At 42.4% G+C, this 26565-nt stretch overlaps 1 protein-coding gene across 1 annotated transcript in view; it reads right to left on the bottom strand.

Annotated features, from left to right (window-relative positions):
• LOC1270584 (Ig-like and fibronectin type-III domain-containing protein 1) overlaps positions 1-26565 on the bottom strand; it is a 114742-nt gene that overhangs the window by 8850 nt on the left and 79327 nt on the right. Inside the window, exons 5-6 of the mRNA XM_061653458.1 lie at positions 22580-22932; positions 8735-8908 (exon numbers count right to left, since the gene is read on the bottom strand). Of these exons, the coding sequence (XP_061509442.1) occupies positions 8735-8908; positions 22580-22670 (265 nt within the window). The 5' untranslated portion in view covers positions 22671-22932. The remainder of the gene's footprint in view (positions 1-8734; positions 8909-22579; positions 22933-26565) is intronic.

Raw genomic sequence — 26565 nt, forward strand, 5'->3', positions numbered from 1 at the left:
GAAATGTCTGATTGCAATGGCAAACAATTGTTTTTGTTACATACAGAAAATATGAATGAGTCATAATTAAAACTATTTTCAGCATTGTTGAGGCGAAGAAAATAGTGGAGATAGGGGCTTGTGGGACTCCCATTTTAAAGGAGGGTTTTATATTTGTATTTGGCATTCCATTAATTTTAAAAAGAAAGCGATATTTTAATTTTTCTTCTTTTATATGGCTTCCTATTGGAATTGGAAAATGAGGATGACATTGTTTGAGATTCTTGAAGTTTCTACAGCACTTAGAGGAGATGAAGTATCACTGTAATCTGAACAAGCTTAAGGTGTTAGCTGTGTATCAAATAATTACTAAATTGTTTGTTTATTTTTATAAGTAAGTTTAACGCATTTAATCTATGCTAAACTCTCTATAGATTGTGTGCTCTGAAAGGGAACAACATTATTAATTTCACCCGGAGTATCAATCATCCGACAAAAAAAAACAATTTAATTCAATGCAACAAATTTGATGTTGAAGTAGATGTACTGTTGAACTATTTAGTTGATATTTGTCACAGAACCTGAAGAGTTAGTAATTAAAACGCTTGATTCTACAGAAACTTGTTCTATGATGTGTTCTTTGCTGATGCCTCAAGGACAATGTGTAATGTCCGAGCCGCAAATTTCGAAGCATTTATGATTATGATTTATGATTATGATTATTATGATTATTATGACTTTGATGATTTATGAGTTTGACAGTTTTTGAAAATGAGTTGAAAATCATGTGAATGAATTGTATTATGAAATAGACCATTTGACAACTGTTGAAAAACATCCTGAAGGCAGTGAATACATGGTTTTCCGAATCATCAATTTGCAATGCCAACAACCTTTTTTTCCATTGCTTGCGAGATGTTTTTCAACAGCTGTCAAATATTGCGTTTGCATCACAATAATGTTTCAGTTCTTCCACTTAATTTTCAACATGTCTCAGGCTGAACTGAGTTTGATCGTTCTTTGTGATGTGTTGAAAATCATGTGTAAGGATTGAAATGTTGTGCTGATGCTATTAAAATGTGTTGACAGCTGTTGAAAAACATCTTGGAGGTGGTGCAATAATGATGAGCACATTCGGAAGTGACTTGGAAAACCCTGTAAAACAATTTGATGTGATTTATGTGTTTCATAATCGTCATTAATATCCAAAATGTTTCGAGCGATTCGTTCAACTCAAATGAATTATTATTACATAAAGCACTATTTTATGAGTAGCAAACTAGACACATAAAAACACACCCCTATCACACTTTCCAATTGGTTTATGTGCATAAAAAGAAGATAATAAATGAAATAAGTAATAAAACATTCTAAAAGATATTACCAAAGCTAGTATATTTCTTTCCGAAATGGATACAAGAACAGCGCAAAGAAAAAAAAACCGGTACCAAACATCAAAGGAAGTTGAAGTTTAACTTTCACTTTCCTCGCTTCACCATTTTACACCACAAGTACACCGCGGTACATAAAACAGCGCAACAACTTCCCGCGAAATGGTCACTGGAGTTGCTAAGAAATTAAAGCACGAAAGGTTTCTCGTGGCTTTTGGTAAACGCAGAAGGAGAATGAAAAAAAAACAAGTACGAAAGAAAAGTCGAGTGCACCAGCAACACCACGACACACTTGCTCTCACGCTCGTAATGGGCTGTACGGGTGCAGTGGTTGCGCTTCTGTACCAAGAGGAAGCCCCTTTTTGTCCGCATTCAGTACCGTTTGATGCCGCGTACGGCCACGGTCGCTGAAGCTGTGCAGTGAAGCAGGTGGAGATGCCTGGTACTTTACGCGCTAAATCCCGTCCTTTCGACCGTGAGGAAGAGGAGCAAGATGTGAGAGCTTGCCTAGGGCTGAGGGAAATGAAAGTATCACTTCACAGGAGAGATGGTGGTGATGGTGCTTCAACGGGAAATGGTGTAACCCGTTCGTAACCGGACGGAGCAGGTAATGGTAGTCCGCTTACAGGTTCGTTGTCACACACACACACACGCTGGTGCCAAGGAAAAAACGGAGGAAAATAATTAGCGAACACCGAGCTAGAAAAGTCTTCAGGAAACAAGTAGTGGTAGTAGTGGTACTAGCAATAGTACAACCTGGTCGGTCTCCTTCGGTGTTTTGTGAAGTACAGACAACATTCTTGCCAACTCAACGCAGCACAAACCGGGAAAAGGAGTTCTAGCTGTTGTTGTTGTTGTTGTTGCTGTTGCTATTGTGATGTTTTTTAATCACCGTCTTGCACCTTTTCGCCGGTCGGTGGTGGCTTCCCTTACGCTGAAGCGAAGCCCGCAACGCATTACACCGAGGAGAAGAAAATGTGTGGCAAATCGCATAATGGGAACGATGGGAAATGAAATTTAATTTTCTATTTCTTTGGAAAGTTCTTTTCGCTGTGGAAATAGTAGTGGTAGTAGTAGCAGTAGTAGTAGTAGTGGTGCACTAACAAGGTTGTTTGCTTTTATTTTTATTTATTTTTCTTCGGCTTGGGTGTGGTAGAAGGATTTCTGGTTCTTTCTTATGTATGTAATTATAGTTCAAAAGTAGTTTGGCAAGGATTCAGATGTTGTTATAGAACCCAATTAAAGCCATTCTTTTTTGTTTGCTGTAAAAACACGCCGTTCTGGTGGTACAGTCGTCAACTCGTACGACTTAACAACATGCCCGTCATGGGTTCAAGCCCCGAATAGACCGTACCCCCACCCCACCATACGTAGGACTGACTATCCTGCTGTGGTAACAATAAGTCAAAGAAAGCCAAGCTCACTGCACCAGTGGGTACAGGCCAGGCCTTGAACGACAACGGTTGTTGTGCCAAAGACGAAAGTCCGTATTCTAGCCAGGGATAAATCACTTCATGAAGGGATTCCAGAGGTTCTGATAATTGGGGGACATTTTTTTTACTCATTCGTACGGAAAATTTACTTTCAATTGGAATTGGACTCTATAGCACCTTTTTTGGACCGTCAAAATAGAATTTCCAATTGGATTTGTCCAACAAGAGTGTCATAGTGTTCGATTCTCTACATATATAGTTTATTTCCCATCAGAAGAGGTCAAGAAAAGGGCTTACAACTCCAAGAAACTCTGAAAACGTTTGTTATGATGAACCAAAGGAAAGATATTCATTTTTTTGGTTTACAAACACATTTGAAATAAAATACAAAAAAAAACCTTAAGAAGCTCGTGACATAAATTTGATTTGAAAATTTTAATATTACACCAACTTAAATAATACAGCAGGAGTGCCAAAAAGGAAAAAATAGAAAGACAAAAAACAACAGTTCCTAGAAAGGAATTATGTACTCATATTAATTTGCAGTATTCAATCATGTAAAGCAAATTGTATGTACTAGTTTCTATATAAGATCAATTAGTAGCAAGAGCTGCTGAAACTGAAATTTAATTGGGGTTTGTATAGGGTTTCATAGAATTTCGAACATAAAAAATGTTATTTGTAAAGATAAAGCTGAAGTTGGGCATAAACATTGCAGTTCAGATCAATTGGCATACTCAACTATTTATGGCATAAAGATAGCAATTCTTGCTTTGTTTGGATAATGACATCATGGCAACAAGACGATCAGAATTTGAATAAGTTGTATGAAAACCTCTAACAAAATCATGAAAACACAGAAATATACGATAAGACGATGGCATTCGCTCTCAAATTGCCATGATAATAGTCATTTTTAAAAATAGTGTCAGTTTGATATCCATCCAAACGGTGAAGGAATAATAGCAAACCATCGATCGGTGACCGATCACACCATATTAGACTTAAAATCTTATAAAGTTTCAATGTGTAAAGACCGGGGTACATTGGCAGATGCGCTAGTGAAAATAGAAATTACACTAGCGAATACAGACAATGTCCCCTGGCCTTAACACTAGAATGCAATGAATTGAAACAGCTTGAAGCTTGTTCCAATGTGCTTGTGCGAAGCAAACTGTGGACTACTATGTCCAACAGCTTTTCTGATCAAGCAAACGCTTCACTACGCGCAGGCATCCACACCTGCAGCGTTACAAAACCTGTGCACCCGTTTCGTTAATCCTTGTTTTCACCCAAACGGGTGCCAACTGTTTCAAAACGCAAGGCTTCATCACAAATCAGGCAACAATGCAATACACCGCCTCCCGTGATAGAACCGGGAAAAGCCGGATCGTAACGTAGCAAAACAATGGCGAAAATGAAATGGCTTCGTATCAAACCGGACGGCATTACAAAGACACACAACAAAAGGATGCCACTGTTCGCCAGTTAGCGGACGATGTGATGAAAACTTTTATCCTCTTACCTTACACCACGCTAACGCCCACCACGTTTGGGCACTGTGAGGCAAAAGATAAACAAACCAAGGAGCGCACACACACCACACGTGTATCGGGGCGGTCTCCAGGCAATAGCCGCTTGGACAAAAAGTCGCAGAAAGCCGGATATAGCCAGGGTACATAGAAAGCCCGGACACAGAAAACTACTAACGTGACGGTTGTCTGTTTGTCCCGTCTGTCTTACGTGTTGATTTACTGAGCGATATGCGCGGGCGCGCGCGTGACATGGACCTTCCCACTCCGTGTCGGGTGAAATCGTTCAAGACCCATCACCACCCTCTTTCTCTATTTCTCTTTCTCTCTCTCACTGTCTGGTCGAGTTACAGAGTCGTGTTCCGGTAAATCGCTTTTCGGTACCAGTTGACTGAAAAGCGTGCAAATGACACAAAGCGTAACCTAACCAACCGACCGGTGGTGCCCGTCTGCAGAACTACAGACAACGGAACTGTCCTGAAAAGTGTACGCGTGTGTTTGCTTTTTTTCTCGCCTGCCTATCTATCCATTCAGCACGCCCATTTCGATGCCGGACCCCCAAAGTCTGGAAGATCCTTTGATCTGGCTCTGTTGGCGTACTGTGAAATTGTCGCTTGCAGGCGCGGATCCGCACGATGGACCAAAACTTCAGGCACCAAGTGACTGATGGGTAATCTCCAGCGGGTAGGTGGTTTGGAGAGACGATAGAGAAGAAATAGAGTACAAAGTATCTCATCCGTTTCGTCTACTTTTGGGGACGGCGGCTATGTGAGCAGTGCGTTTGTAATGGCTGTGTATTCTTCTAGCACGCATCGGAGGTCTGACACAGCGAAAGGATACGCTACGCTTGCTCCAAAGTGACACTGAATTATGCGTTTCGGTGAAGAATGCGGCGTACATATGCGGCAGTGCAGTTGCTACATTAATTGAAGTACTTGAGCTGTTGCGGTGCCCTTCCGTTTGGTTGTTAGCCATCGAGGTACGCAACATTTGTATGGTGTAGTTACAGCCGGAAACATAGTAATGCATTTTTAGTGCTTTTGAAAGGGTTTTTATTTGGTTCGTTGAGTTCATTGCGATACGATGAGGGATGTGAGAAATTGGCGAAAGTTAATCCCGGATGAAAGAGGATCTTCAGGGAATATTAAAGCATAATTTGCTCAACCTGAGACAAATAACATTGAACCTATCGTTTAAACCTCATATCGCAGCACATCATCGCTCTAACATTCATGTTTAAAACAGATTCACAGAGTAGGACAAGAGAATGAGCTACTTCTGCTCCATTGGTACAACATTCTTTGGGATATTTGGTCCAAGTCTACATGTCTTGATTGGTATGTTGTTCTGGATTCCCATTTGCAATACTCTGCTTAGGTCCTTGATCAACAATTTCCTGATTAATTGTTCTCTTCCACAGAATCCATTGAACACAGCATCCAATATTTTCTGGAGAAGCGTTCTTTACACATAGACTAGTTAATAGCGTTTGAAACTTCAGAACGCCAAGATCTCATTTCTGGATTGACCACTGAGCTTGTTCACTATCTCAATCCTTTCGTGAGTACTTGAAGTCGTACGGATTGCAAATATTTCTACATCCCGTAGAGTAGGGACGACTCCCAACAAAGATCTCCTGTAAAGTAAGTCTATAAAATCTTATAATCTCTTAAAACTTACTAAATTTTATAGAATATTTAATGAAACAATGTAAAAGATCACTACTACTATAAGATCTTTGTAAAATTATGTGATCTATTCCTCATAATCCAAAGTGATAAGAGTCTACTCTACCAGCTTTAGGACATGTCACTTTCCTAAATGTTGAGTTTAATCAAATTATTTTACTACAATAGTCAACACCAAAACTGTAATCAAAAAGAGTTCTCAGCCAAATCATTTATTCAGCAGTTCTGGAAATGATGTGGGTGATATTTTTAGATCATATTATGAATAAGGTAACCATTACTACCATTACCTTTGGAGAATGTGACCTCCAAAAATCAAACAACTAAAACAGTGTCTGACTTCAGACTGGTATTTTACTACTGTTCTATTGTAATTGTTTTAAGGATCTAAGGTATAAACGAAACTCGCCAGCCGTAGAATGCTCATGCCTGCTCTAACAGATCATTTTCTTATGATGATCTTATACCAGATATAGCAGATGATTGAACGACTTCAAAGGTTGGGTCAGAATAGGCTCTCAATCTCAGCAGAAAGAAATGCTGGACATAATACAGTCATAACAGTATCACTTAGATCCTTCTAAACAATCGAACCATATTTCATGCAGGTATACGATTTAATGGCCAATCATTTCTAGCTTTGTCAAAATTGTTTCAAACTACCCCTAAGTGAGTTATCTCCTAGCAGAGCTAAATTTTGTTTACTGCACTTTCATCCATAAATATTTGACAATAGCAAATTAGACTTTAAACATGCACCAAGGTAACAGCTGTTGCAATGCACACACACACGCACAGAAGAGCGCATCTAACGCGTCCCTCCCCCAAAAACGTTATTTATGGACTCCCCTATGCACGTTTACTCCACTAACCCCTATGATGGTGTATAGCACAATTTATAGCACACGAAGAAACTTTCTCAAACACACTGTCAGGCTGCAATTATTACACACCTGCTCCTTCCGGCAAATGGAATGAAACTATTTACCACCAACTAATGAAGCACAATGAAATGGATTGGGTTGAGACCATTTTCAAGGACTGGGCCGGCTCACAACCGATGGAAATCGATAGAAACCACACACACACATGTGATGTCCCAAGTTTCGCACCAAGACACCAGAAACATTTGGGGCAACCAACCAACGAAACACACCAGGAGCAAACAGCGAGGGATATAAATTTTACCTTCGCATTCCGATACGCAAAGTCGGTGCGTTTTCCGATTCCGGCAAACTTCAATTGGTACAGACAGGCCCGAAAGGGACTGAAACAACGCAAAGACACACACACATACACACGAGAAATTGGCTACCGATTGGAGCTTTCTGAAATGGAGAAGCGTCTGTGCGACTCCGTACGACGGTAACATGGGAGTCTTTTGGTTCCTTTTTTTTAATATGTTTTCTTGCGCTCCTACCAAAAAGCAATAGTGGCATCGTTTCTTTGGCGACATACAAACACACACACACGTGGCGACGTTCGCGGGAGAAAACTCACCAGCCCCCCCAGAGGGAAGGGGGAAGCAGAAGTATCTTTAACTTTTGTGCTTACGAGTTTCGTACACCCTTAATAAGTGAGCGTAGCATAAATTACTCGAAACTTTCTAATTAAAATTAGGAACGATGCTTCCCGGCGACGACACACAGCACAGGGCGTGGGTGGTGGTGGTTCTCCATTTGCAACCCCTCCTCCACATCCTCATCACATCACAGGCGCTGAAACGAAACCGGAGAACCCGGGTGCGGTGAAACAATTTTAAATTCAATTGTTTTCACTTTATTTACTCTTTCGGTAAGTTTCAGCTGCGGGACACACAGGTGGGACACGACGGACAGGCGATGATCTGGCTCGTTTTTGCTGTCGTCGTCACCATCGTCGCCCGGATCCAGACATACACGCACGCAAACACACACACATGTCTACGCAAATACTGAAGCCCAAAAAGGGCAACAAAAAAAGAATAATGAAGCGAAAGTTTCTGGGTGTACGTGCCCAACTACAAATGAAACGTTTCGCGTACAGCTCCCTTTTTCCCGTCGTGAGTGTGGAATGTGGCCAAAATTCCCTAAATTCAACGGCAACACTCCGGAAAGGCTCTTAGACGGGAAAAACAAAAGTATTCCATCCATCCATCCCCTCTCTGAACGAGCTTTACCCCATTTACGGTGAAAAAGTGCTCGACCTGTGTGTTTGTGTGTGTTACCCGACGTTCATTTGTCCTTCTTGCCGTACGTGCGAGGAAAAAGGTGTACGCGAGCGCGCGCCCGCTCAAGCGTACATTCCAGCTGCCCGGAATGTCTTTGAATCCAGGCTTCAGGCTTCATCCCCGTCAGGGAATTCACTGTTTCTTAATTAAATTGCTGAATTATTGAGATTTTTGGGGAGACGTCCCCGTGAGAGAGGGCGAAAGTGTTGCCAAGGATCGCGAAAAGCCAAGACGATACGATGATACTGGCTTCTAAGCGGTACCAAACAAAAACACACACACAGACACTCGTTAACCGGTGCTTTATCGACAGTGTCGCGTTCGTTGGAATCCACTCTTTTGGGGACACACCGTACAATTGGTGGGGGGCAAACAGAAGGTAACGACTGATAATGAGCAGCGATTATTACCGAACTAATCACTCCCGGGGCGGTAAAATGGGCGACACAAAAATGGTTTCAATGTTCTGCTGCTGCCTCCACCGGCGACGCCCGGTACTTACAGTCATCGTGCAGCACGCTGATCCGCCTGTCCCCGGTGACCCGATTCATGCCGGCCGACAGGATCTCGTGCGGTCCCTTGCGCCACAGCACGGTGTCGTTGTTGTACGGGGTCATCACCACGCAGGTTAGCAGCGCGTCCTCGCCGACGTGCACCAGCGACGGTCCTCCCGTGCCTGTGAAGGGAAAGCGCAAACGAAAGAAATACGTGAATGAATGTGCGACTAGTGCAAACACTCTTCGGTGAGTTGGGTGAGCGGCTGGAAAAGGGGTATCATAATTAGATGTTTTTGGTACGGTGGCACTGTGGTGGCGGTGGGAGCGGGCAGGGCCTGTTAGCATTGAATGGCTCAAAAATGTCGGCAATCACTATAAAGCTAAATGTTTATCGTTGTGCGCTGTACAGAAAAGGAAATGGTTTTCACCCCAAGATTCGGGACGTTTTTCTGCGTAAAGTTTGCTGTAAATTACCGGGAGGTTAACGTCCGGGGGGTGTCAATGACATTCCGGCATCATCCCTTATTGTTAGGCCTAGTTGGGATTGAGCCTTATTTTAAATTGTTGGCTAGCGATTGCGTAAGTATCGGGAAAATGGGGATGGACACAAGACGGTCGGTTTTAAATGGGCTTTATTTTCATCATGGGAATCGGTGTGCCGTATTGTTTCGGACATTTATGGGCGATTTTACAAGATGTGTAATAAAAGCCTCGCTGAAAGCTTCTTCCTACAAAAAAAGAAAAGAAATCCCTGTGGAGGATGACCAGAAGCTGTAATGATGTTCGACAGTTATTACAACGCTTTTTTCGTTGACTTTTCTTGAATTTTTTACTTATCTATTTTATATTATTTTTCAACCTAGAATAATCTTTCTCTAAAAACGTTTTTCAAATATTCAATATGAAATATAAATTAAGGAGTATCGTATTAAACTATTTGAAATAGTAAGCTATCAACATAGAGAGGAAATCATCTAAACTAATCTTTAATTAGATGACCTGGAGATGTGAAGTCAAACTGTTGAAAAGTTCTGAGAAATAAAAAAAATCATGACATGTTCAAAAACCCATGAACACACAAAACAACAGATAAGAACAAAAGATCTATTTTTTATCGCTCTCAAATGCGTCGATGCGCTATACCTTGCGCTATCAATCAATCTTGTAACTTTTATTGAATATTCAAACAATACCTTTTCACACAAAAAAATACTGTACCAGGATTTCTTACAAAACAACAAAAAATGAATGAAAATTTGTTTGATCTACACCGCGCAAGAAAACAACCCTGTCGCTTAAACGGAAACTCATTATTACATGAGTTAGTGTTAGTTATTATTAGTCAATGCTGCAAAATGTCATGAGCATCACGAGATTTTTACCAACGAAAACAATGAACATATTCGTGGTAGCTTGATGATCATTGTTGATACTCAATGAAAGTGCAACATGACATGCTGAACGCGCTTGAGTCCAACGCGATACTCTGACTGACAAGCTTAGCTTAATGCCGGCGCAAGCATAATGAAGATATTTACTGGATGTGTACAGTGCTGCCAAATGTCACTATTTCAGTCACCAACACTCATAACTGTAACGAAGCTCAAATCAGCTCACGTGCACAACTGAAATGATCAGTGAAGAGACTCAAACAGTTGGAGCATCAATCACATGCTTGGTGGCATTTAGATTATCACCCAACTCTTGGTCACTCATTTGGTCACGACATTTTTGTCGGCTATAATCACGACATTCTTGCAATATACTTGGCGCGTGGGCACTAGTAACAAAATAAGCATGCTTTCTCCCTCTATCTGTTTTGATTATCGTTCGGATTAAACATAGCGAAAAAACATGCTCATTTTGTTTCTTGGAATTACTCGCACGCACCGCATATCTCCCATGACCATTGGGACCAAGTGACTAACCATGAGTTGGTTGCACACAATGTCACCAAGCATGTGAGGGTCGCACCAACTATTTGAGTCTCATCTCTGATCATCACAGTATAGCTCGTGATGCTGAGATGATTTTGTTTCAGCTGGAATTTGTCAGTGACATTTTGCATAAATGATCACAGCAAAATAAGTCGTGACATAGTGACTGACCAAGCGATGGCCGCAAACATGTCAAGAAACGTGTATTGGTCACAGCAACCGTTCTGAGTATCATCTATGATTATCACAAATGAGTATGTGACGCTGATATGGATTTTGTTTCAGTCAGATTTTTTATGACATTGACAGTGACATTTTACACCACTGGTATTAGTACATCGTACATCTACGACCCAACAGAAGCGAAGTCAAACTATACAAGACTGTAGCCGGTCAAAGAAGAGGAGAAGTTATTAAGCAAGGTCTAAGAGTTTTTTTTTCTTTCAACAGAAGAACGAATTTTGGGAAGGTTTTGTGTCGTTTAATTAGTTTCTGAAGTAGCATATCTGCGGCCCTTCCTACATCTATCGATTTCTCATTTAAAGATTTTAAAGAGAGCTTCTAAACTCACACGTTTCCAGTCCAACCCTCTTAAGGGTTTCTACGATCACCTGGACGATCAAGTGTCGATAGGTCCGCTTGGAACAAAGTTTAATTCCACTTAGGCTCGTATCAGCGAAACACTGACCTACCGCGACGGTGCTTGACGTCTACTGGGAAATGTATGTAAGATCATCACATTACACTGACATCTTTTTAATAAAGACGCTGCTCTATTGGGTCTAGGTTACTATTCATATCGTTTCATTGATATTAGCATATTTACGAGAAATTATATTTACTGCAGTAAACATGTCAAGAAGACTTCACTCATTGCGAGCGCCTACACGCGTAGTCCAAAACAGCCGAAGTAATACAAAATCATGAAAAAGTCTGCGCCCTTTTGTTCCGGCATCCTCGTGAAGTTTACCGAGTCGAACCGAATAGTTGTGTTCGATAAACATGTGTGCGTATCAGGTAGCAGCATTTGTACTGCTTACCTGGCGTATGCCGCTGTGATACCGAGCGAGACGCATAGACAATGCGTCTAGAGGACATGTGTAGCCGTGAGGATTTTTTTCTGTGTCTCTTTTGCCTTGTCCTTGCCTATAGATCCTGTTGAGTGAAGCATGCACACCTTTCGGGTACGTTCGTGGTATAAGCTCTGTCTCTCTTATGTTAATGGTGAAGATAGAATCGTATGCCATCGGCTCTGCATTCGAGCGTGGGCAGGCCCGTGGACGCCGTTTGTTCACACGCATTCACTGATACTGTACTTAGTCAGTAGATATTAGTTTGAGAATATTATTGTATCTTGCAATGTTTGAATCGCAATTGTGTTTGTCAAATAGTGCTCCCAAAATGTGTACAGCAATTCCAAATTTGAATCCAAATGCTTCTTCCACCATCCAACTTTACTATTCCAACTCTGCTCTGGCCATTTTGCTAAGCCAAAAGTTTGCGGTAAGATTGGCCCCGGGCAGCAAGCAGCTCATCATTTATTCTAGAACGAATTCTTTACCCAGTTGCAGACCAACAGAGTCGGAAGCGGCCAGTGATTAAGATTTGCTTTCCCATCATTTCGTCCGATTCGGTAATAATGTTGTGGATTGTTTGCCGCACCACACACCCTTTCCCCGCTAGCAGGCAAAAGATTAATCATATCGAAGAGCTGACGGGGCCGTGTGGCGGTGAGCGACAGCGAAAACCGGAGTGCCCGAGCGCACTTCGAAATTGATTCCAAAATTAATGTTTACGGTGAAATTGGCAAAGTTTCCTCGTTACCCACCGAACTAGCCCGGAAGGCGCGAACTGAAAAACTGCAATCGCAGCCCACCTCTGCCTCCTGGTTGGCTGCCGTTCCTGGCTGGTAGTACACGATTGTTTGTCTGCGTTTTGTCCGTTGTGATGTGCTGGGCACGCGGAAAAACAAGTTACCGAACACAAGAATCCGAAGAAAAATCGGTGAAATAACGGGAAGAAATGTGTCTTTTTTTCTGGAGGTTGGTTTTAGGGTGGTAAATTCAGGTTTTTATTTTGGCAGAACTAGGAGCCTCTCATACCCAGCCACTACGGTGTTTATGGCAGGAAGAGTGATAAAATGAATTTTAGAACTACACTGCTCCCCTTGGGACCCCGTGTACGACCGGCGGAAGAAAATTGGGAGCAACTAGCGTCTGTTATAAAAATAACGACCAAGAAAATGGGTCGACGGTAAAGTATAAAAATAGAGCAAAGGTTGATGATGGCGGAAAGGACACATAGAAAACCCCGTACAAGAAAATAGTACAGTGCTGTCTCGGGCACAGCTTTAAGGCCTGTTCGCCGAAAGCAAAGCTCTTGCCCTTCGCACTGCCGACTGGACCGCAGACGGCTCCTGCTCCGATTTAAGTCGATAGTGAGAAACTGTGAAGAAACAAGCAAGAGCATAAAGCGACTGTTTCCCGTGTGCAACCATCCGGCAATCATCGGAACGAGGGGGGTATCGTTTCATTTCGTTCACAGCTCCAACGTCACGAATCGGATGAATCGGTCTTTCTTTCACCATTCTTTACCGCCACGCCAAAACGATCGGAAACGTCTTGCAGTTCTTGTAGGGAGAGGAGAAATGAAGCCGACAGACCACGACAGCGGTGGTATCGTTTGATAGGATTATTATTTTCCACCCTCTGCTGGAGAGAGAAAAGGGGACGCGCGCACGAGTGGATCAGTCGAGCTGCTGACAGAGAAATCAAAGAAGAATGACGTTTAGAGTATGGGTGGTAGGGAGTCTTTTTTCTTCTCTTTGCCACAGGGGCGTAAAGCCTACACAAAATGTGTGAAACGAACGGAGGTTTCTTCCTGCTGTTGTGCTGTTGCCTGTTGTGCTTGCCACATTTTTCCAAACAGGAATGTGAAGTGCTAAGGAATGCCCCCATCGATGAACGACACACGAACGATTGCTGCTTTCGGCGCCTTTTTTCCCTGATTTTTGTGTTTCCTTTTTTTCGTGGAAGCCAATGTTCGTCTGTCGATGTTGTAAAAATCTCTTTTTCCCTCCATCCTGCTCAAGTTGCTTTTCAAAGCTGTCGAAATATTTCACTCAATGTCGAACCGGAACCACGTTGCTCAACGTGTAGCTTCCCAGCGTTTCTCTTTCTTCTTTCTTTTTTGGCAGGCTTTTTTGTCGTTGTTGCTGCTCTGATTCCTCACTTTTGAACCATTTCCTAAACGATAAAGTTTAGCAAATGTAAGCGTCGGGCCGGTCGCGCAGCACGACGATTTGTGTGTTGCTATGTGAGGGGGCCCAAAAGTACAGACATACATGCACACGCAAAAAAGAAATACAAATAAGTTGATTTAACCAGCCAGCTTTCTACTGCTTCGCAACTTAACTTTGACAAAACTCGTGGAACGAGTTGATGCGTAAAAGTACTTTCAGTTGATTTCCTTTTCGTACCCGCCGTACCGTACCGCCGAAGGGGAGCCTGTAGCGTTGGGAAGTGGTGTAGCTACTGACGAGTTCATAAATCACTTGCCGAACCTTGCCACACCATGTACACGTGCTAGTAGTACACGTAACTCGGGTGGTGCTAATGTTGCCATGGGTGGAGAGGAAAATGTCTTTTTCCTTCTTCGTGTTTTTTTTTACCCCGCGTAGTTGGTTGCTTCGGGACCGTCCAAAAATTATGCTCTTGCCACACGCACCACGGTCGGTGCGATTGCTTTGTGTGCGCGTGTAATGACGAAAGAAATATGTTTTGTGTGCGATGTACGGTTTGGGCGTGTGTTGCGTTGTATCGGGGGGTTTTGATTGGTATTTTTGATATTGCTCCTAATAGAGAGGGTCACCGGCAAGATGAAGCGCCGGTTTAATAAAGATATTATGGTTCAGTGGACGGGTATGATACTACGCCAGATACTATGATACTACATGTCCCTTTGTCGGTGGTGGAGCAGTAAGAGTGCTCGATTTAACAGAGCGTTGGTAGGTGGGGGTTCAACAGTACTCCACTGGGAAGCATTGACCTTCTCCGAAACAGACATTTCGATGAGCAAATGTGATTTGGGTAGTAAAAGTAGTACAAAAAGCGTAACCAAAATTGGATTCTCCCATCCAGAGGCGAAGAAACCAACGGATATAGTTTAATAATTGATTTTGTTTGCCTTTTTATGCAGTTTTATTATTGAAAAATAACAGAACAACTATGGGTTTTAAGCACGCACAACTTAATTTTGGTTTTTATCCCAAATCTTCACACAAACGATGGTTGAATTCGTTGAAACTCAAATGCTTAACGTCACCGAACATTCCTAGCATATGTCTCCAAATACTGAAGTCCAATGGCTTTAAATCTGGAGAAGCTGCAAGCTGGCCTTTCAGATGAACTGATGCAACAAGGCGAATTCTCCTTGCGCGAATCCGGAACGACTGAAGCTTTATGGAACGATTGAAAGCAAAAACCTGTCTATTCCAAAAAAGTATTTTAGCACAAGGCTTTAATTGGCTTTAAATAATGTGTTGCAAATAGTACTCCTTGCTTAGTTGTTCGCCTCTGTCAATGGTAATTCAAATAAATGGTAATTCCTCGTTTCTTGATATAGCTCTTCCCAAACCTACTCAGGTGATGCATTTTGATATCATTCGACTGCTATTTAACGGCTGGAATATTACAAAGACATGCCCCATCAAAAACTATCATCTTGATTGTTCAAAGTTACTTACAGAGGACTCAATGTTTCGTCTGATAAAATAATGCTGTGATAATTTTGGGATTTTAGCAACTACCGTGATATGACTATCCTATTACTGGGGGCCTTCACGATTCTAGTTAGTTTTTTGTATGGAGTTTGACAGTTGGAGGCTGAAATCATGTCAACACTCCATACAAAACCACACACAAAACTAGCCTGCAATTTTCAGTCTTGATTATTCTAGCCACAAAGCTAGAATTAGATTCGAGTACCTGCTCCAAAACACGGTGTTTTTTACATTTACCCCAAGGTGCATTAAAGAGATCACGTGGTGGAATCTAGAATCAAAGCGTATGTAGTCCAGGTAGTCTCATAGCATGTTTTTTAAAACCAAATTTGAATATCACTTTTTGACAGGAAGGGGGAAAACTTTTATTCAAACAAGCTTTCTGGAGGCTTGACGAATACTCAAAACACTCTTTAAATCTTCATTCAGAAGCAGAAGCGATAAAAATCAGCCTTCTAAATTCCATCCCAATAAACCTTGGGATAAGTCCACCTGTATATTATACTCACTTAGATAGCTGCTCGAAAACTGCTATACAATGCAAACAGCTGACAGGCTGAAATTTCAGCCTACGAACTTTAAAAGGAAAGGGCCCCACTATTGGAATCTGTTGATATCTCAGATATCTCGTAAGATCGCGAACAGTTCCAGGACCGACATGAGTTCAGCTTTAATTTCAAGAACGTGGTATCGTGTCTGAATCAGTTCCAGAATGGATAAGGGTTCACAATCAGTTCCGAGTCTGATGTAGGTTCCAAGATCGGGTTTGAGTTTCTGGACGTGAAAACCTAGGACTAGATACAAATGATCTCTTATCGAAATCAATCTTTTATCTTCTCTAAGCTTTTTCCTTATAAAGAGTTAAAACCAATAAAATAAAATCATTATAATAACGTCAAAATACACACTTTTAACATTAACACTTTAAAATACGTACATTTTGCATCATTGCTGCACGGAATCTCTAATTTTAGTTTGTACAAACAACTTTAATCGACTAATCAATCATCAGCACGATAGTACACAGTGTGCCAAACCATTAATCTCTTGAAAATGGCTCCCCATCATATGACGGATTCATGGTTATTATTTTGATGACACACCTTACCAAAGTCGTCCGCCCATACTGCCGCGGCAATGAAATATTACCAGCAATAAAGCTTGGCACACAGTTTACAAATCACACGCAATAAAAATGCCGTGATTGTGTTTGTTCGGGTAAAATTAAAGTGATTAGTAAGTCGCTGGCGCTCTTTACGTGTTTCTGCTTGCTTGGTTAATGGTTTGGTTGGGGAATATACCAGAAAAGTACTTCCTTCGCATTTTCCACATGATTTTTTCCATATGATTACAGGCAATTTCTTCTTTCTTCATACTCTTTACATTCTTCTCCATTTCAAACGCCTTCCGAAATGATTTGCCATGTTTTGTTTTCGTGTTTGCAAACAAATTTCCTCGGTACGCACGAAAGCCATGCAAACAAGCGGAACTGTTTTTTGGTTAAAAATTTACAAACCATGTCATCGTCCTTTCCGTGTAAGCTACCACTGCTTACCGCCTGTCTTTTTCCTCGTCACTGGGAAAATGTAAAGAAATTGTCACTCTCGAGCCGGACCGTGAGGCAGATGCAACAAAGAAGGATCGGAGAGTAGAAGATGCGCAGCCGTTATCATTACCGTGCTCGATTTGGTCGATGCGTAGTTGTCGCGTACCCGCTGCTGTTGTGGTGTCGGCAGAGGCATAACAAATTAAATCTTATCTCACCGAACAGACTGAAAAATGAGTGAACATTAATAATCTCCAACCGAATGGAACCGACCGGATGCTTCACTGTTCTCCGCACGGAGAGGATCCATCAGGCAAGGGCGGACGGATATGACACACCACCATGCTCCCAAGAGGATCCCAAACCCCACAAGCGGAAGTCCAGGAAATGAAGTGAAAATACAGCTAATTTCCTTCACCCGACACTCAGCGGACTATGGAGAGCGCAAAAAAGCCGTTCGCCTGTTCGGAAAGGAAGACGAATCTGCGCTGAACAGTGCCGCCACCTCCAATGGAGGATAAAAGACGAAAAGAGAAAATTGTTATTTTCAATCATTCTAATTACGGAAACGAATCAAACGATCCAATCACAGGGAGCGACGCGTCAATGATTCGTTCGCGCATCCTGCCCCTTTATTAAACATTTCCACACTTTCACAGCGCACTCTCCGCGCAGGAAAGGAGACGGCGAGCCGGAAAACGATTTTTCTTAACTTCTTCGGCCCAACTTTCCGCCGATCGGCTGAACCGGAGGTTGGATGGGAGAGTAATGAGTTTGCCATTTTGCCTGGCCCTTTTGGGAAGGAGGTGTGATAACAGATAAGACCATTTGCGGGCGATTAGGCGGAATATTGGGCGGCCGATGTGGGCGGTTAGTTGATCCGTGACCAATAAAACGCTTTTATTGCTTGAAATGCTTACGAGGTTGTAAGTTCATTAGCTAAGCGGAGATTGCTTTTCGGTAGGTGTGGAGGCCAAAGGCGATTGACGCTGTCGGTAGCGCCTTAAGTGCCACTAGATTTAATTAACTACAGATAAGGAAAGATGTTTGGAGGCATTTGAAATTATTCGCTCGCGAGATTGATGGAACCCTTTTGCACTTGAGCAGTAAGATTCGCCATTGAAAGCAGTTTCTCGACCTCATCTTGAGGGAAGACACACGCACTTCGCACATCATACGTTCACAGTGTGCGCTTGATTCGTTCTGCCAGCTTAATAGATGGGCTTGAATGAATATATCAATTCAATATTGAGCAACAAGCAAGATTCACATCGTTTTCTTTTAAATAAAAAATGTTTTAGAATGCAACCGAATAATATCAATTAAACATTGTAAGTGTAGTGAAATAAAAAAAAAACAAATAAACGAATTATGCAACCGAATCAAACATTTGTGATACGTTACTTTTGAGAAATATGAGAATTGTTTCGAATTTATTTTATTGAACAATTTCATATAAATTCATCTTCTGTATGGAAATACGGCCCAAATAATACATGAAAGCCGCATAGAAATACTTGCTTAATAAATAATAGTAAATATATAAAAAGGAATATTGCAAGTTAAAGTAAATAATATGAATGAAATTAATTTATCTTTAAATTGAATTAAAAGCATACCTACATAATTATTTATGTAAAAAAAACTATAGAAAATAGAAAAAATCTTTAAAAATCTCAGTTGCTTAACATTTTTCACAAATCGGGTTTCCACAAATCGGGGGAGACCTGCCAAAGGCCTCATGTCATTGCGTAACTCGAGGCACATTTGCCACTGAGTGTAACTTCAAATTTCACACGAGCTGACATGTTTTGACACTTCTACGGATACATTTTCGTTTAACTTGCTTTATTTCTCGGTCACTCTGTATAATAATAATTTCTATTTTCTTGATAATTACAATGAAAAACAATCAACATTGTTAGATCATGTTGAAAATGTAATCGAACATTAAATGGAATATTTTTGCATTATTTTACACACTTTTTTAGCCATTTTTTCTCCTTATTTTGCGTAACAATTGTTCTACCTAAACCGCTAATACAATTATAAACAAACAGTGGATTCCAAGAAAACTAATATGCACATATATTTGGTTCTTATATGTTTGAATTCTTACCTTTTATCATTCAATAAGCCAATGAGCCATACAATTGAGCAACACATATTTTAAAAGCAGCAAAAAAGCTACCGAAAGGTCACAAAAATGTTCTAGAGAAACCCTGTACAATAATGAATTGTCATATTGCATACCTTCCGGCGCTTAGCAAGCGCGTCGTGCCAAGAGAATCGTAATAAAATCGTTACACGAGACGTCTTGTTGTGTCCAGCAAGCCTATCCAGACCCATCAGTTAGGGTTATGGTAATTGTTTTCTTTCTTTTTATCTCAAACCTTTGAGCAACGGTATAAGAAACCCAAACAAGGTTAATTTTTAAAAGCAGCAAGTGCTCATAATTCAAACACAACACACAAGAAAACGCCCCTTGCAGTCACGTACGCACTCGTTGCCTAAACCTGGGCCTGGGAGGATTGCAGGTAGCAATGGAAAAGTTTCAGTAACTTTCCACTCGCCCTGCGCAAGCAATAGGGCAAAGAAAGGCAAGTGTGTTTGCTCCGTTTCACCTTTTTCTATCACCTTTTGGCCGAGCTTAATTTACCTGCACTAAAAACACTACCCATCCTTCATTCCCTTCTGCCAGTAGTTTTCCATCTCGCCCCTACACTCGAGTGGTTGGGCAGGCTATTCCGCTTCTTGGGCGAGCATAAAAAGCCTGTTTTTTGTTCCACAACCATCAACAGCTATAAATGCTCTAATTGTTTCCCTAGGATATCGCTAGCAAATCGTCATAACTTAATTCCCTGAATTATAATTATCTAAAGCGTATATAAAACATGCGTTATACATGGTACACGATAACGACAATCGAGATCTTCTTTAAAGTGCTATCTCGCCGCTTTAGTAGTTTACTCTGCCCGTGCTCTTCATGAGCACCCACTTGTAAATAAACTCCAAACCCCATGGCCACACACCCAGAGATGCCACCAGTCAAATGGCCGAGATTTCGGTGGTAACAGTGTACAAATTACTGTTTCATAAACCCCGCACCAAACACACACGCACATAAAACTACCCAGCAACATATGAGGGAGGCTAGCTGCCTGCGGGAGCTAACGCCAAAGTGTAGCCCGCTCCATCACCATATCCCGAGGATGTTTCGACCCTGGGAACAATCCAATTTGCATAAATAGCTTCACCTACTGGTGGGAGTGGAATTATTCGCACCAGGAAGAGGGTTTCGCCGTCGCATCCCCTCAGGGGCAGGCTTTTGGTCGTACGTGCGACTTCTGGGTGATCTTTTTTCGTTGTTGTGTGTAAAGCAGCAATCGAGATGTTGGTACGCGTAAAGGGAATTGTGTAATTCTGGGCACAAGAAAGCTTTAGAAGTTGGAATTCAAGTAGGATTTATTCGATTACATGTTTTTACCAACAAGGCAAACGTTTTATAGGATATTCCAAATCAAGCAAGCTAGTCACTTGAATGCTTCGAACAAGAAAGCATTACACAGCCTCGCAGTACAAAAACACACTCAAACATCCGCTCTAAAACATCTTTCAACGTGGTGAATGATATCGAACGATCTCTTCGTTTGGACTTTCAATTAAGGACTACCCCCGGGTGGGCCGCAGACGGGCGGACATGTGTCGACAACAGTGCCCCGGCCAGTGAAGGGTGAGGCCCGAGATTTCAGCCCTGACGAGGGTCGGACGTTGTCCAGCCAAATCTAGCCCCAAAATTAGGGTACAGTCAAAGTCAACACGGTTTTTTGGCACTTTCACCTATATGCATGTCGTCATGCGGAGCTTCCTCGAACAACTTCTTGTTGGAGCATGCGGATTATAGTTGTTAACTAAAAATATCCGTTACAGCGAACCGTTTCTAATACCGGCACTAATGCACGCTACTTACGGGAACAGTCCTCGTCAAAAGAGGCTTTAATATGACAAGCCCCATGTAAGGTGGCATCTACAACAAGGGCGCAATTACAATACTGCTGGAGAGGATGTAAGGCTCATAAAAAAACAGCGGGCCCTTGTCGGTGCTGGATCAATGCTGAACATCCAGTGCCCGATTTCCGGACGCCTGTGTGTGCCACCTGTGCTTAACCCCATCTCTTTTGAGCACGGTAGAACGTTCGATGCGCTTAAAACTTTTTTAATTTCCTACAACGCAACACACCGGCGCTGCCGGAATTCCGGACTGAACCGAAAGCAAATTGATGTGCAGGGTCACGGCCCAGCATGGCCGCGCGTCCCGCGTAATGATTGTGTTGTAAAACGACAAACTTTTCCACTCGCATATACCTACAGGTACATCTCCTTCAAAAGATGGAACCAGGGTGATATATAGGGCCTGGAGAAGAGCCGCCACAGTGCGTAAAATGGGTGACTTTTTGTTTGGTACAGACACGGGTACAGGTTGTGTGTGTGTGCGGTTTTAGCTCGCTTACAGGAAGTGGGCCATTTTAATGACGCGGAAAACAGAGGAACTTTTACTCCCTTTGCCTATTTGGACGATTTGTGTGCAATTTAAATACACCACAGGAGTGGCAGCATAGAAGGGACAACTTCAAAGACAAGAACAAAAGCAACGCTACACTGTGGTTGTGGCAAATGTTTTGCTTTTCACCCCTTAAACGAGTGTTGTTAGTAATTGAGAAAGTTTGAGAATCCTTCGCCGGGAACGGGAATAGCTTGTGGAGTTGCTATAGCGCCGCTTTTGTCTTACTAAACCCGACTTTTGCGTTTGCCTCTTACCAGTAACAAGGTATTTATCTACTTCAAAGGCATAGTTTCCTGCTGCATGCACAAGAGCATCAGTGTGAGTAGGGCTAGACCATTCACAACCTTCATTGCAGGTTCAGTTCCCGCCGCCGACTCGCACTGCACCACGCGCCAGTCACAGTGCGTCTCTCAACAAGTGCAGTTCATCGTGTGCAGGAGCAAAATGTCGGAACACTTCCCTCAGCTAGGCCTAACGAAGACACTGGGCCACCGAGTCCGGGATTATACGCGCTTGCTGGGGCGTGTAACGTGATTATGATTGAAGTGAATTTTCGCGAGCCAATCAAGCCTGCCCCGACAGAAGATTAAGAATCCTCCGGCAACCGGGGGTAGTTTTTCAAAAATTCTATCCACGCTCGGGACTACGAGCACAACTCACAATGTTGGACCGCTTGCCCCGCCGTGTGCTACTCTGGAAACTTCCCCTAAGTTCGTTTCGTAGCATCGATGCCCTGGGGGCCCCCCTGGGTCGCAAGTTATCACCGCGATGCCATCAAACTTTACCGTTGACCTCCGGTGGTGGTTGTTGTTGGTTTGGTGACACAACACTCTTGGTGAATTAGCCGGAAATTGCTAATTTTAGATTGATTCACCATCGCCGCCGGGGATCGCGGAGAATGTGCTTGTGGTTGCAAGGATCCTAGCAAAGTTATGCAGCGCCCAAGAGTTACGCGCCCTACCCGCTCCTCCCAATGAACTGTGCGAGATAATAAATATTTAACGAAGTAAGCAATTGACTTACCCACGGGGTCGGCCGCTTGTCCAGCATCGCCGCAAAGCAGCACGGCCAGCAGGACCGAGGGCAGCAGGTATCGAACGTGGCCGGACGCCATCGTCCGATGTTGTGTTCCGATGTGTGGTGGACCCGTTGCGGATCAGGCCGTGGTCGGGAAGCGAGGGATACTGCTGGCCGCTTTTGGTCGCTTCTAGTCGCGGTCGCGCTTGGAGAGTCTGTCCCGAGAGTGTGTGTGTGTGGCTTTATTAAATCACACCGAGCGACGGTACGGCAGCGCGTTCGGTTCCGTTCCCAAATAGTCGAGCTGTGCACACGGAGCGTGGCGCTATCCCGTGGTAATTCATTCAATGCTGAAGTGCCTGCAGAAGAAAGGAAACAGAGGACTGGTTTTAAAAAACCCCGAACTGCTAAATTCATAATTTGGAACGGGTTACGGGGGTATTCCCCATGCTGTCCCGAGTGTCCCGATGTTCGTGAAATTCAAATTCAGATCCCCCCTAGAGTACATTAACCGCGGTGTGCCTTTTGCATTTTTTGTTTCTGCTCCTAGCTCCAATTCCGAGTCCCGCAAAATTAGATTAGAGCAGAATTGGTCAATGCTCAATTTGGTGCGCGCACAGTTTATCACGTACGCCCGGCACCTAGGGAAAGAGAGACGGCTAATTGATTTGCAATGGTCGTTATTTGTCGTTTGCTTTTCGGTTGGAGCCATGCCATTCGTTGGAGCTCGCGGTGTGTTGGTGTGCGGGATATGGGTGGCACCGGAACTGGTTTGCCCGAAACCCGAACCTACCTGTACACCAATTACGTGACCGAGGATCGTACGCTGGTACTCTAGGGACAGAACACGTGTGTGTATATGCGTGTGTGGCTGATGGCACGTAGGCCTATTTTCGCATTACACTTTTATCTACTGCCGAGATCCCGTCGAAAGGTCAATGATTGGCCGTTTGACGGGAAACTGGATCGGCCGGTGCATTAGCTGGACCGTACACATGTTTGTTTTTGGGTCGTCTGGAATGGTGCAATGGAAAAATGGTAGCACCCGGAAATGAGGCACAAGCAGGAAACAATGTTCATGGAACATGGTTTCTTGTTTTTTTTTTTTTTTGCAATTGAGAGATACGGTAGATTGAAAATTAAACAAGGGAGTTTATGGGCAGTCATATTAATTAGATAACAGTAGTAGCGATGTACTTTTTGTTGTACAACAACTAGCAAATATAATCCTACATATCCAATTAGATGTTTTCAGATCGTAGATTTTTGCTAGAGTTTGGAAATTTATATTGTGTTATATTCGATATTGTTCAGTTTTAACTTAAGAGCATTAGCTTATTAAAGCTATTTCGACAGTTTCAAAGTTGAGAATGCCCTCAACCTTTAAGGCGTGTCGGTGGTACAGTTGCCAACACGCAGAGCTAAACAATATGTCTGTCTTAAGTTCAAGCCTCATATGGACCCGTCTATCCGTCTCAGCAACACATCAAAGATGACATTGATATAGACAGACATGTGGAAATATACAAAGGAATCCTTGAATAAGAACGACAAGAAAATATTTGCGTTTCGATTCGGCTGAAAACAAACTCTAATCCAAGACTCTCCATCATTATTCTTCCATATCCAGCATTCTCGCTTGTAGTCTTGCTTAAGCATAATACACGGCTAGCATAATGAGCCTTAAAATTTGCCAATAGGAACCAGGGTATTAAGGATCGATTCTTAGGCGTAATTAGTGGCCTAGAACAACTAGAATGTCTATCGTACAAGCTTACATAGCCGGATGGATATCAATTTTGAAGCAGATTTTAATAGGGTTAGGCTATCCTGATTCACAGAAAATACTTCTTCAAGCCGAATATAAATATGAAGACTGAGCAGATAAGATAAAATAATTACCAAAAAATAAAAAATAAACATTTTTACCAGTTTCCATCCAATAGATAGGGTACAAGAAAAAGAAAAGTCATGATTTAGATGTAGGTTTTATGTTGGGTAAAATTTTGTTGCAGCCGGCTAAACCTGTTCTAAAGTCACATTATGCATACATGACCTGGGAATGCAACGAATAGCTTTAAAATTGGTACACGTTGTAAGGTACAGGTACAGATGGAGAAAAACTCAAACCAACGGGTAACTCAAACCAAACACGGCTGAAATTAGCTTTTAAATTAAAAACAAACACGATTGCAGGTGCTTTTCTGAGAGTTTAGGTCTTTTCAACAAAAAACTATTCTCTCAAAAGTTGTTTAAAACAGGTATAAACCGGATGATAGAATGAAGCAAGGTTTTTGCTTGCTCTAAGGTGACAACCTCAAATATTGTAGGCTTTAGGGCGCAGCCAAAACTGCACCACAATGCATGCTTGTTATACATGCAATATCTGGGGTACATGTTAAGAAGGTGCAATTATTTTACAGAAATACTGTTTAATAGATCAGCTTATAAACCCACACCTCGTTTGATTAATAATTAACATTTAAACGACACAAATTGTCACCCTCGCACTGCAGGAGACCAACCTCAACCTAGCGTCTATAATCGTCACTCTATCAAATGGCACAATATTTACTCTCACCTCTTAATGCTCCTTCTAAGGAAAATCCCATGCCAAACTGCATACACACACAAATGCGCCGTAAGTCAACGATTTGTTGTGCATGTCGCGATCGTGCGGTTCAACTTTTGAAGTGAAGCTAACCTTTCAATCAACCATAGTTAGCATACCATACAGTGTTTTTTCTGTCGCTGTTCTATATTCATCTACAATGCAAATCGCCTGATTAGCCGCTCTCTCTCTCTTTTTCTCGCTAGCCTGACCTATTCCTAGATAGATGGACTTGAGCGTGGGTTTTACCATGCCCTAACACGCCTAACCTTGCCTAATGTAATCAATCCAAACTGAAAGCTTCCCATTGTTGAACCGGTTCAATCCTGGATTGGCTGATGTAATTTCATTTATCAATTGCTAGCTGCCTTGCTAGCTGGCGCCTAGAACCAGTTATTATATCTTTGGTCAGAGGAGATTTCGTTCGTCCACGTGGAATTTGACGTGGGAAATAGCGGCAGTTTGACATGTGGAGCTAAAATCCGGAAACTTACATATCCTTCAAGTCATCCCAGGCGAATAGTATATATAAGTTTGTAATGTCCAAGATTTTTTTGAGGCAAAATACTCGAACAAATTCTGAACCAACAAAGATATCAACCTTTTCTCCCGTATCACATCACCACCCTGTGAGTAACAGTATACTAAACTAATGACACTATGCTCGTTTGCTGACAACAAAACAAGCGAAGAAAAACAAACGATCACTAGAAACAAACGATCGTGCAGCGGATCACCGCCAATAAATTTGCCTGTACTCTATCGGGCCACCGTACAAGAGAGCACACAACGGTTGTTAATATTCCACTCACGAGCCGTACACTGACAGCGGATCGGCAGTTCAATTCCTGGTTTGCTTCTCTGCGTTTGTCCCTGCCGAAGGCCATCAGCGATTATCCGTGCCCCGTGCTGAGCGCTTAACGCTGTGGACGTCATTGTTTGCTCCCAGCCGGCAACGGTTGCACCGGAGGAGCACACCTATTGACCTTCGTTGGTGTGACGACGGGTCTGAAGCCGGCAAAAACACGGCCGTCTAATTGTCACTCGACGCACGCCGGGTAATGCGTCATCGTTAACGAGTTGGCGGTGTGGAGGTTTAATTTTTTGTTTGTTGTTGCGCTGAGATGTTTAGAAACGCTCGCGACTGTATCAGCTGTACTGTGTGTGCCTGTAAAAGGTCCTGTGCGAAGGTGTTACGGAAGGCAAAACAGACGTAGCTGTGATCGAAGGATTAGTTTCGATTTGCGTAATATATTGTTCGCGATTTTTTTTTCGGTTTAAAGTCTAAGTTGTCCGACACTTATATAATGAAATAAGTGGAATTCATGAATATATAGATAGATTTTAAACGTTTGATTAATTTTAATGAACACATTTGTTC

This window comes from Anopheles gambiae, chromosome 3 (assembly GCF_943734735.2).
Source record: "Anopheles gambiae chromosome 3, idAnoGambNW_F1_1, whole genome shotgun sequence".
Taxonomy (NCBI): Eukaryota; Metazoa; Arthropoda; class Insecta; order Diptera; family Culicidae; genus Anopheles; species Anopheles gambiae.